The sequence below is a fragment of the Nerophis ophidion genome, linkage group LG03 (genome assembly GCF_033978795.1).
Source record: "Nerophis ophidion isolate RoL-2023_Sa linkage group LG03, RoL_Noph_v1.0, whole genome shotgun sequence".
Lineage (NCBI taxonomy): Eukaryota > Metazoa > Chordata > Actinopteri > Syngnathiformes > Syngnathidae > Nerophis > Nerophis ophidion.
In genome coordinates this window covers 13,709,228-13,721,761 of record NC_084613.1, presented here as the reverse complement: position 1 = coordinate 13,721,761, position 12,534 = coordinate 13,709,228, and the positions used below count along the sequence as shown (strand labels likewise).

The following is a 12,534-nucleotide window of genomic DNA, read 5'->3' as shown; positions in this document are numbered from 1 at the left end:
ATACACTAGTGTAAACTTTGTACAAACTTATAGTACACACTAAACTAATAGTACACACTATTATTACAATGTTGCAGCATTATGTGCACAGGCAATAGAGGTGTGACCCAGTCACAGTTTGACCCTGGAACAGACCATCCCTGTCAGGGGCCAAAGTGGTCTTACATGCAGTTCCTGGCCGCCAGGTCCCTGTGAACAAACTTCTTGCTGGCCAAGTACTCCATCCCTCTGGCCACCTGCAGTCCGAAGCCCATCAGGTCCTTGACCGTGGGGTTCTGCAAGAGAGCGCCAAGGAAGGTTTAAGAGAAGGTTTGAGGAGAAGTTTGGAGGGAAGGTTTGAGGAGAGGTTTGGAGTAAATGTTGGAGGAGAAGGTCTGAGGAGAAGTTTGGAGGGAAGGTTTGAGGAGAAGGTCTGAGGAGAAGGTTTGAGGAGAAGGTTTAAGGGAAAGTTTGAGGACAAGGTTTGAGGAGATGGTTTGAGGGAAGGTTTGGGGAGAAGGTGTGAGGAGGAGGTTTAAGGGAAGGTTTAAGGAGAAGGTTTGAGGAGAATGTTTAGGGGAAGGTTTGACGGAAAGTTTTTAGGAAAACGTTTGAGGAGAAGGTGTGAAGCAAGGTTTGAGGAGAAAGTTTGAGGAGAAGGTTTGAGGAGAAGGTTTAAAGGAAGGTTTGAGGACAAGGTTTGAGGAGATGGTTTGGGGAGAAGGTTTAAGGGAAGGTTTGAGGACAAGGTTTGAGGACAAGGTTTGAGGAGATGGTTTGAGGGAAGGTTTGGGGAGAAGGTGTGAGGAGGAGGTTTAAGGGAAGGTTTAAGGAGAAGGTTTGAGGAGAATGTTTAGGGGAAGGTTTGACGGAAGGTTTTTAGGAAAACGTTTGAGGAGAAGGTGTGAAGCAAGGTTTGAGGAGAAAGTTTGAGGAGAAAGTTTAAGGAGGTGGTTCAAGGCAAGGTTTGAGGAGAAGGTTCGAGGAAAATGCTTAGAGGAGAAGGTTTGAGGACAAGGTTTAAGGAGAAGTTTTGATGAGAATGTTTGAGGAAAAGGTTTGAGGAGAAGGTCTGAGGAGAAGGCTTGAGGAGAAGGTGTGATCCAAAGTTTGAAGAGAAGGTTTGAGGAGAATATTTTAGGGTAGGTTTGAGGAGACAGTTTAAGGGAAGGTTTGAGGAGATGGTTTAATGAGAAGGTGTGGGGAGAATGTTTGAAGAGAAGGTCTGAGGAGAAGGTTTGAGGAGAAGATTTGAGGAGAAGGTTTGAGGAGAAGGTTTGAGGAGAAGGATTAAAGGAAAGGTTTGATGAGAAGGTTTGAGGGAAGATTTGAGGAGAAGGTTTGAGGAGAAGGTCTGAGGAGAAGGTTTAAGGGAATGCTTGAGGGAAGGTTTGAGGAGAAGATTTGAGGAGAAGATTTGAGGAAAAGATCTGAGGAGAAGGTTTTAGGAGAAGTTTCAAGGAGAATGTCCCGAGGAGAAGGTTTGAGGTGTATTTTACGTGGCTTTCGTCCCGGATGAAGTTGCGCAGGTCTCCGTGCTTCATGTAGGGCAGCACCATGAGAGGCGAGCCCTGGGGCGGCAGGCAGATGCCCAGAAGGGACAGCACGTTGGGGTGACTGAAGTCCTTCATGATGATGCCTTCCTTCAGGAACTGGGTGACCTCCTCCAAGTCCGTGATGCCTTCAGGGGACAAGACAGAGGTCACGTCATTCAGCACTTTGCTGATGAAGCAATGATCATCCTCAGCCCCAATCCCCCTAGCTTGCAGGCTAGCGTCTGACCTTTCACCTCACAGCCTCTTTGTTGCCTAGCAACCGTGTCCCGTTGTCACGGCGACAGACTGAATCCAATAGAGACATAACAAAAGGCAAGAAGGAGAAAGATGCAGGAGCGCTAACAAGCTTGGTGTCTCTGTTTCCAAGTAACAAGTACAAGTAAGACGTATAAGTACAAGGAACAAGAACAAATAAGAAGTATAAATTACAAGGACAAGTACAAGTAAGAAGTACAAGTGCCAGTAATGAGTACAAGTAACAAGTACAACTGACAAGTAGAAGTACAAGTAACAAGTACAACTGACAAGTACAAATAACAAGTACAAGTAAAAATGTACATATAAGAAGTACAAGTAACAAGAACAAGTAGAAGAACAAATAACTAGAAGTACAAGTAACAAGAACGAGTTCAAGAACAAATAACTAGAAGTACAAGTAACAAGTACAAGAGCAAATAAAAAGTAGAAGTAACAAGTACAAATAACCAAAACAAGTACAAGTAACAAGTACAACTGACAAGTACAGATAACAGGGACAAGTACAAGTAACAAGTACAAGTAACAAGTACAAATGACAAGTAGAAGTACAAGTAACAAGTACAAATGACAAGTAGAAGTACAAGTAACAAGTACAACTGCCATGTACAAATAACAAGTACAAGTAAAAATGTACATATAAGAAGTACAAGTTCAAGAACAAATGACTAGAAGTACAGGTAACAAGAACAAGTACAAACACAAATAACTAGAAGTACAAGTAACAAGTAAAAGAACAAATAACAAGTACAAGTAACAAGTAATATTAACCAAAACAAGTACAAGTGATGAGTAGAAAAGAGTAAAAGTGCAAGTAACAAGTACAAATAACAAGTACAAATAGCAAGGACAAGTACAAGGACAAGTACAAGTAAGAAGTACAAGTGCGAGTGAAGAGTACAACTAACAGGTACAAATAACAAGTACAAATAACAAGGACAAGTACAAGTAAGAAGTACAAGTGCGAGTGATGAGTACAACTAACAAATACAAGTGACAAGTAAAAGAACATATAACAAGTACAAGTAACAAGTACAAATAACCAAAACAAGTACAAGTGATGAGCAGAAATAAGTAAAAGTGCAAGTAACAAGTACAAATAACAAGTACAAGTAAAAATGTGCAAATAAAAAGTACAAGTAACAAGTACAAATATCAAGGACAAGTACAAGTAACAAGTACAAGTGCGAGTGACGAGTACAACTAACAGGTACAAATAACAAGTACAAATAACAAGGACAAGTACAAGTAAGAAGTACAAGTGCGAGTGATGAGTACAACTAACAAATACAAGTGACAAGTAAAAGAACATATAACAAGTACAAGTAACAAGTACAAATAACCAAAACAAGTACAAGTGATGAGCAGAAATAAGTAAAAGTGCAAGTAACAAGTACAAATAACAAGTACAAGTAAAAATGTGCAAATAAAAAGTACAAGTAAAAAGTACAAATATCAAGGACAAGTACAAGTAAGAAGTACAAGTGCGAGTGAAGAGTACAACTAACAGGTACAAATAACAAGTACAAATAACAAGGACAAGTACAAGTAAGAAGTACAAGTGCGAGTGATGAGTACAACTAACAAATACAAGTGACAAGTAAAAGAACATATAACAAGTACAAGTAACAAGTACAAATAACCAAAACAAGTACAAGTGATGAGCAGAAATAAGCAAAAGTGCAAGTAACAAGTACAAATAACAAGTACAAGTAAAAATGTGCAAATAAAAAGTACAAGTAACAAGTACAAATATCAAGGACAAGTACAAGTAACAAGTACAAGTGCGAGTGACGAGTACAACTAACAAGTACAAGCAACAAGTACCAATGACAAGTAGAAGTACACCTAACAAGTACAAGCAACAAGTACAACTGAGAAGTAGAAGTACTAGTAACAAGTACAACTGACAAGTACAAATAACAAGTACCAGTGCAAATGTAAATATAATAAGTACAAGTAACAAATACAAATAAAAAGGACAAGTACAAGTAAGAAGTACAAGTGCGAGTGATGAGTACAACTAACAAATACAATTACAAATAACAAGTACAAGTACACATAACAAGTACAACTAAGAAGTACATATAAGAAGTACAAGTAACAAGAGAAAGTGAGGAGTGCAAACAAGTACAAGCAGAATTAAGAAGTAGAAGTAAAAGTCCAAGTAGATTTTCTTACGGTTGAGAGACTTGATGGCACAGTGTTGATGTTTTCCTTCTGACTCCAGTAAACTTCCATGGAAGACACATCCAAAATGTCCTGCATGGAAACATACACTATTTAATCTTCATCGTATACACATTGTACATCTAAAGTACCACTTTGACATATCAATGTACATCTAATGTATGACATCTATATCATATTCAATGTACATTAAAAGTACAATGATGTACATCTAAAAAAACACGTGGACATAATAAAGTACATCAAATGTACCACATTTATATCGTATTTAATGTACATCAAATGTACCATATTGACACAATGTACATCTAAAGTACCATATTATCATATTTAATGTACCACATTGACATAATAATGTACATCTAATGTACCACAATGACATAATAATGTACATCTAATGTACCACATTGACATAATAATGTACATCTAAGGTACCACAATGACATAATAATGTACATCCAATGTACCACATTGACATACTAATGTACATCTAAAGTACCACAATGACATAATAATGTACATCCAATGTACCACATTGACATAATAATGTACATCTAATGTACCACATTTATATAATATTTAATGTACATCTAAACTACCACATTGACATAATAATGTACATCTAAAGTACCATATTAATATCATATTTAATGTACCACATTGACATAATAATGTACATCTAATGTACCACATATATTTAATATTTAATATACATCTAAACTACCACATTGACATAATAATGTAAATCTAATGTACCACATTGACATAATAATGTATATATAAAGTACTATATTGTTATAATAATCTAAAGTACCATATTAATATCATATTTAATGTACATCTAATGTACCACATTGACATAACAATGTACATTTAAAGTACCACATTGACATTATAATGTACATTTAATGTACAACATTGACATAATAATGTACATCTAAAGTACTATATTTATATCATATTTAACATACATCTAATGTACCACATTGACATAATAATGTACATCTAATGTACCTCAGTTATATCATATTTAATGTACATCTAAACTATCACATTGACACAATAATGTACATCTAAAGTACCATATTTATATAATATTTAAAGTACATCTAATGTACCGCATTGACATAATAATGTACATCAAAAGTACCACATTGACATAATAATGTCCATCTAATGTACCACATTGACATAATAATGTACATTTAAATTACTATATTTATATCAGGTGTAATGTACCATATAATGTACCACATTGACATAATAATGTCCATCTAATGTACCACTTTGACATAATAATGTCCATCTAATGTACCACATTGAGATAATAATGTACATTTAAATTACTATATTTATATCAGGTGTAATGTACCATATAATGTACCACATTGACATAATAAATTCCATCTAATGTACCACTTTGACATAATAATGTATATCTAAAGTACTATATTTATATCATATGTAATATATATAATGCACTACATTGACATAACAATGTACATCTAATGTACCACAATGACATAATAATGTCCATCTAATGTACCACATTGACATAATAATGTACATTTAAATTACTATATTTATATCAGGTGTAATGTACCATATAATGTACCACATTGACATAATAATGTCCATCTAATGTACCACTTTGACATAATAATGTCCATCTAATGTACCACATTGACATAATAATGTACATTTAAATTACTATATTTATATCAGGTGTAATGTACCATATAATGTACCACATTGACATAATAATGTCCATCTAATGTACCACTTTGACATAATAATGTACATCTAAAGTACTATATTTATATCATAAGTAATATATATAATGCACTACATTGACATAACAATGTACATCTAATGTACCACAATGACATAATAATGTCCATCTAATGTACCACATTGACATAATAATGTACATCTAAAGTACTATATTTATATCATATGTAATATATATATCGTGTACTACATTGACATAACAATGTACATCTAATGTACCACAATGACATAATAATGTCCATCTAATGTACCACATTGACATAATAATGTACATCAAAAGTACTATATTTATATCATATGTAATATATATATCGTGTACTACATTGACATAACAATGTACATCTAATGTACCACAATGACATAATAATGCACATCTAAAGTACTATATTTATATGATATGAGGTGGCGACTTGTCCAGGGTGTACCCCGCCTTCCGCCCGATTGTAGCTGAGATAGGCACCAGCGCCCCCCACGATCCCCAAAGGGAATAAGCGGTAGAAAATGGATGGATGGATGGATGTTATATACATATAAAGTACCACATTGACATGACAATGTACATCTAAAGTACCACAATGACATAATAATGTACATCTAAAGTACCACATTGACCTAATAATGTACATCTAAAGCACCATATTTATATCATATTTAATGTACATCTAGTGTACTGCATTGACATAATAATGTACATCTAAATGATCATATTAACAAGATGATATACATTTAAATAATTTTGAATATTTTATGATTTTAATCATGTTTGTTTGAATGTAAACACAGCAGTGTATTTATCAGCGCCCCCTTCATTAAAAGATTGGTATTACAGTATTAATGCGAAACATTATAGTACGTGTTGTGCTGTGTTGTTGGTATTACAGTATTAATGCTTTTTAGGTAAGTAAATAATGCACCTTGGGGCCAAAGAAAGTTGTGAGTGGCAGCACTAGGCCCGACAGAGACGTGGTCAAAACAGACGACTTGCACATTTGCACGACGCTGGCGGTGGACTTCAAAGTAAAAGATGTAGAAAGGTACTGGAAATGTCCGCTCCACCCCAAATGTATGCGAAGCGCATGAATATTTGTCGAAGACTGTGACCCTGCTGACCTCTCCCGATGACCTGGTGCAGGTGCAGCAGCAGGCGCTCCCTGGCGATGACCACGTGCTGGACCTGGGTCAGCAGGTCGGGATGCAGACCGGACAGGTCGATGTGGACCGGCGCCATCAGCAGGGGCGACACCAGCTCTACCTCCATGGCCACCCTGCGGGACGACACGCCCGGCTGGGGCGACAGCAGCTCTCTGGCGCCCCTGCTGTACATGGGAGGGACCGCACGGCACGTCTCGGGTCGGCTTGTGCTCTGATCTACGGGAGGCGGAGCCGGAGGTTAAAGGGGGAACATTTTCGGGACACCCTGTGCTTGAGGGGGCGGAGCTTGTCGGGCGCACCTACCCTCCAGCAGCGTGGTCCTGTAGTCCAGGGACTCGTGCGACACCATTTCGTTGGTGGGACTGACGCTCCTGGCGTTGGCCAGCCGGTCCAGGTGCTGGATGTCAGCCCGGCCGTCATACCACACCTGGGACAGATCTGGGGACGGCAGCCAGCAGGTGTGACAAAAAAGCCGGGTCGTGCCCGCCTGGCCTTGTCCGACACTCACCGTCGATGCGCTTGCTCCGCCTCCACAGGAGCAGCGTGGCGAGGAGCAGCAGCAGCAGGCTGACCGGCACGCAGCCCGCGATCAGACCCGTGTAGTCCTGCTCCTGGGCCAGGGTCACCTTGCCCAGATGCCGGATGGAGTCCGCTTGGCGCCACTGAAACACAGCGCAGGCCATCATCATGGGCACTGGCCCTTTAAGAACGACACTCAGGGGGGCGGAGCCAACTCGGCTCTGGTCCTGTCGGGCTTTTTCACTATCTTGCTTGTTTCAAAGATTACATCACTAATATCCTTTTTGTGTTTATGTGTGTGTGTTCTTGTATTTCTAACCTTCTTGAGATACCAACAAAGAAAAGTAGCTGAACAAGTCTGGACATAAGTCACGCTCCCAATTAGGAAAACCATTGAATCTAATAGAGAATGACTCATTTGGTGAAATCTATCAAAATGAGGGTGGTCCCAAAAAGGAAGGATTTTTACATTGACTGTGTGTCGCTTTTAAAAGTGCTCCCCCTCTGGTCAACATATGAAATAACAAGTGTGTGTAAGAAATTGAAATGTGGCCCTCTTTTGACCAAAATTAATTAATAAAAAAAAAAATATGTATATGGAGACATACTGTAATAGATGAAGATTAAAAACAATTCCAAATGATAAAAATAACAAAATATTGTAATATTCTCTTGTAAAATTATGACTTTTTGAATGTAAAATTATTACTTGGTAATGCAAAATGGAGACATGTGTCTATAAAATGCTGACTTTTATTACATTATTGACAATTTTTTGGTTGTTCTTGTAAAATATTGAAATTTTTTGAGTAAAATGATAACTTTTGTCATCATTTTGCCTGATAAAATTCTGATTATTTTTATATTGCCAAAATGTTAAAGCTTTCATATAAAAATTGGGACTTTTGTCGAGTAAAATTACGACTCTTTTCATAAAATCGCCAAAATGTTAAGCTTTTCTTGTAAAACTATGACTGTTAATGAGTAAAATTCCAACTTTTATCATAATATTGCACAAATATTGCGTTTTTTTCTTGTAAAATGTTGACCTGCGCTGAGTAAAATGATGACTTTTATTATAATACTGCCAAAATTCTAAGTTTTTCTTGTAAAATACCAACAAATTTTTTTATATTTACATAGTATGTATATATATGAATGTATGTATATGAAAGAGCAAGATGGCGGCGCCCGGACGGGCTGCGACACTGCGGTGCTCTTGCTAAAGATGGAACATTTGGCGGAAATGCCGGACAGTTCTGCATACTTCATGGCTGGCTCGCATCGTGGTCATTCCGTGATCACGTACGACCGCCAGACACTTCTGGATATGGACATATTGGGCCGTTTTGGACTGATAGACGCGGGCGTGCTAAACATGCTAACTAGCTTGGGGATACATCGGCGGCTACATCCAGCGGCCTGTGAAGCAGGGGAGTCTAGTAGCAGCGGGGGCCGTCTACGGAGCAGACGCCAGCGGTGTGATCGGAAACGCGGATGTCGAGCGGGGCTAAAAACAAAGCAGAAGGCTAATCCCCACAGTACACCACTTCCCTCCACCCTGAAGACGGATTTAGATGGAAAATGCGAGACTACTGGTCTGGGTAAGGAGTCTGTTAAATTAGAACAAGTTTTTTCTGCTTTGAGTGTTTCAGAGTTGGACATGTGTTTTACTGAGGTGGCTAACTATGATGCGTGCAGTTTATCAAAGCAACAAACAAACAATCGGAAAATCCCCGTTACTGAGGAGGCTAACTATGATGCGTGCAGTTTATCAAAGCAACAAACAAACAATCGGAACATCCCCGTTACTGAGGTGGCTAACCATGATGCGTGCAGTTTATCAAAGCAACAATCAAACAATCGGAACATTCCCGTCGTATCAATTCCTAGATATGGTCGTAATTATACTGTATGCACTGGGCATAATAAACACAACATTATTAATATTGCTACTACGGATAATTTGATCAAAAATTCCCTAAAACAGCCCACTACCTATAATGTAGGTTTTTTAAACATAAGATCATTGTCTCCCAAAACGTTGTTAGTTAATGATATTATCAGAGACAACAATCTTAACGTCATCGGTCTCAGCGAAACCTGGCTTAAACCAAACGACTTTTTTGCGCTAAATGAGGCATGTCCTCCTAACTTTACACATGCGCATATTGCCCGTCCGCTTAAAAGGGGTGGGGGGGTCGCACTAATATACAACGAAAACTTTAACCTTAGTCCTAACATAAATAATAAATATAAATCGTTTGAGGTGCTTACTATGAGGTCTGTCACACCGCTGCCTCTACACCTGGCTGTTATCTACCGCCCCCCAGGGCCCTGTTCGGACTTTATCAATGAATTCTCAGAGTTCGTTGCTGATCTAGTGACACACGCCGATAATATAATCATAATGGGGGACTTTAATATCCACATGAATACCCCATCGGACCCACCGTGCGTAGCGCTCCAGAGTATAATTGATAGCTGTGGTCTCACACAAATAATAAATGAACCCACGCATCGCAACGGTAATACGATAGACCTAGTGCTTGTCAAGGGGATCACCGCTTCCAAAGTTACGATACTCCCGTATACTAAAGTATTGTCCGATCATTACCTTATGAAATTCGAGGTTCAGACGCATGTTCGTCAAACTAATAATAATAATAACTGCTATAGCAGCCGCAACATTAATACGGCCACAACGACAACTCTTGCTGACCTACTGCCCTCGGTAATGGCACCATTCCCAAAGTATGTGGGCTCTATTGATAACCTCACTAACAATTTTAACGACGCCCTGCGCGAAACCATTGATAACATAGCACCGCTAAAGTTAAAAAAGGCTCCAAAAAAGCGCACCCCGTGGTTTACAGAAGAAACTAGAGCTCAGAAATTATTATGCAGAAAGCTGGAACGCAAATGGCGCACGACTAAACTTGAGGTGCACCATCAAGCATTTAGTGATGGTTTAATAACTTATAAACGCATGCTTACCTTGGCTAAAGCTAATTATTACTCAAATCTCATCCACCGTAATAAAAACGATCCTAAATTTTTGTTTAGTACGGTAGCATCGCTAACCCAACAAGGGACTCCTTCCAGTAGCTCCATCCACTCAGCTGATGACTTTATGCAATTCTTTAGTAAGAAAATTGAAGTCATTAGAAAGGAGATTAAAGACAATGCGTCCCAGCTACAACGGGGTTCTATTAACACGGACACGATTGTATATACGGCGGATACTGCCCTCCAAAATAGTTTCTCTCGTTTTGAGGAAATAACATTAGAGGAATTGTTACAACGTGTAAATGGAATAAAACAAACAACATGTTTACTTGACCCTCTTCCTGGGAAACTGATCAAGGAGCTCTTTGTATTATTAGGTCCATCAGTGCTAAATATTATAAACTTATCACTTTCCTCGGGCACTGTTCCCCTAGCATTCAAAAAAGCGGTTATTCATCCTCTCCTTAAAAGACCTAACCTCGATCCTGACCTCATGGTAAACTACCGACCGGTGTCTCACCTTCCCTTCATTTCAAAAATCCTCGAAAAAATTGTTGCGGAGCAGTTAAATGAACACTTAGCGTCTAACAATCTATGTGAAACCTTTCAATCCGGTTTCAGGGCAAATCACTCGACGGAGACAGCCCTCGCAAAAATGACTAATGATCTATTGCTAACGATGGATTCTGATGCGTCATCTATGTTGCTGCTCCTCGATCTTAGCGCTGCTTTCGATACCGTCGATCATAATATTTTATTAGAACGTATCAAAACACGAATCGGTATGTCAGACTTAGCCCTGTCTTGGTTTAACTCTTATCTTACTGATAGGATGCAGTGTGTCTCCCATAACAATGTGACCTCGGACTACGTTAAGGTAACGTGTGGAGTTCCCCAGGGTTCGGTCCTTGGCCCTGCACTCTTCAGCATCTACATGCTGCCGCTAGGTGACATCATACGCAAATACGGTGTTAGCTTTCACTGTTATGCTGATGACACCCAACTCTACATGCCCCTAAAGCTGACCAACACGCCGGATTGTAGTCAGCTGGAGGCGTGTCTTAATGAAATTAAACAATGGATGTCCGCTAACTTTTTGCAACTCAACGCCAAAAAAACGGAAATGCTGATTATCGGTCCTGCTAGACACCGAACTCTATTTAATAATACAACTCTAACATTTGACAACCAAACAATTAAACAAGGCGACACGGTAAAGAATCTGGGTATTATCTTCGACCCAACTCTCTCCTTTGAGGCACACATTAAAAGCGTTACTAAAACGGCCTTCTTTCATCTCCGTAATATCGCTAAAATTCGCTCCATTCTGTCCACTAAAGACGCTGAGATCATTATCCATGCGTTTGTTACGTCTCGCCTCGACTACTGTAACGTATTATTTTCGGGTCTCCCCATGTCTAGCATTAAAAGATTACAGTTGGTACAAAATGCGGCTGCTAGACTTTTGACAAGAACAAGAAAGTTTGATCACATTACGCCTGTACTGGCTCACCTGCACTGGCTTCCTGTGCACTTAAGATGTGACTTTAAGGTTTTACTACTTACATATAAAATACTACACGGTCTAGCTCCATCCTATCTTGCCGATTGTATTGTACCATATGTCCCGGCAAGAAATCTGCGTTCAAAGGACTCCGGCTTATTAGTGATTCCCAAAGCCCAAAAAAAGTCTGCGGGCTATAGAGCGTTTTCCGTTCGGGCTCCAGTACTCTGGAATGCCCTCCCGGTAACAGTTCGAGATGCCACCTCAGTAGAAGCATTTAAGTCTCACCTTAAAACTCATTTGTATACTGTAGCCTTTAAATAGACTCCCTTTTTAGACCAGTTGATCTGCTGTTTCTTTTCTTTTTCTTCTATGTCCCACTCTCCCTTGTGGAGGGGGTCCGGTCCGATCCGGTGGCCATGTACTGCTTGCCTGTGTATCGGCTGGGGACATCTCTGCGCTGCTGATCCGCCTCCGCTTGGGATGGTTTCCTGGTGGCTCCGCTGTGAACGGGACTCTCTCTGCTGAGTTGGACCCGCTTTGGACTGGACTCTTGCGACTGTGTTGGATCCATTGTGG

The 12,534-nt window shown here is 39.3% G+C and overlaps 1 protein-coding gene across 1 annotated transcript in view; it reads right to left on the bottom strand.

The window, feature by feature from the left end:
* Nucleotides 1-12,534, bottom strand: part of met (MET proto-oncogene, receptor tyrosine kinase) — a 164,043-nt gene that overhangs the window by 23,379 nt on the left and 128,130 nt on the right. Inside the window, exons 13-18 of the mRNA XM_061894302.1 lie at nucleotides 7,432-7,585; nucleotides 7,227-7,361; nucleotides 6,882-7,139; nucleotides 3,972-4,052; nucleotides 1,479-1,660; nucleotides 166-275 (exon numbers count right to left, since the gene is read on the bottom strand). Of these exons, the coding sequence (XP_061750286.1) occupies nucleotides 166-275; nucleotides 1,479-1,660; nucleotides 3,972-4,052; nucleotides 6,882-7,139; nucleotides 7,227-7,361; nucleotides 7,432-7,585 (920 nt within the window). The remainder of the gene's footprint in view (nucleotides 1-165; nucleotides 276-1,478; nucleotides 1,661-3,971; nucleotides 4,053-6,881; nucleotides 7,140-7,226; nucleotides 7,362-7,431; nucleotides 7,586-12,534) is intronic.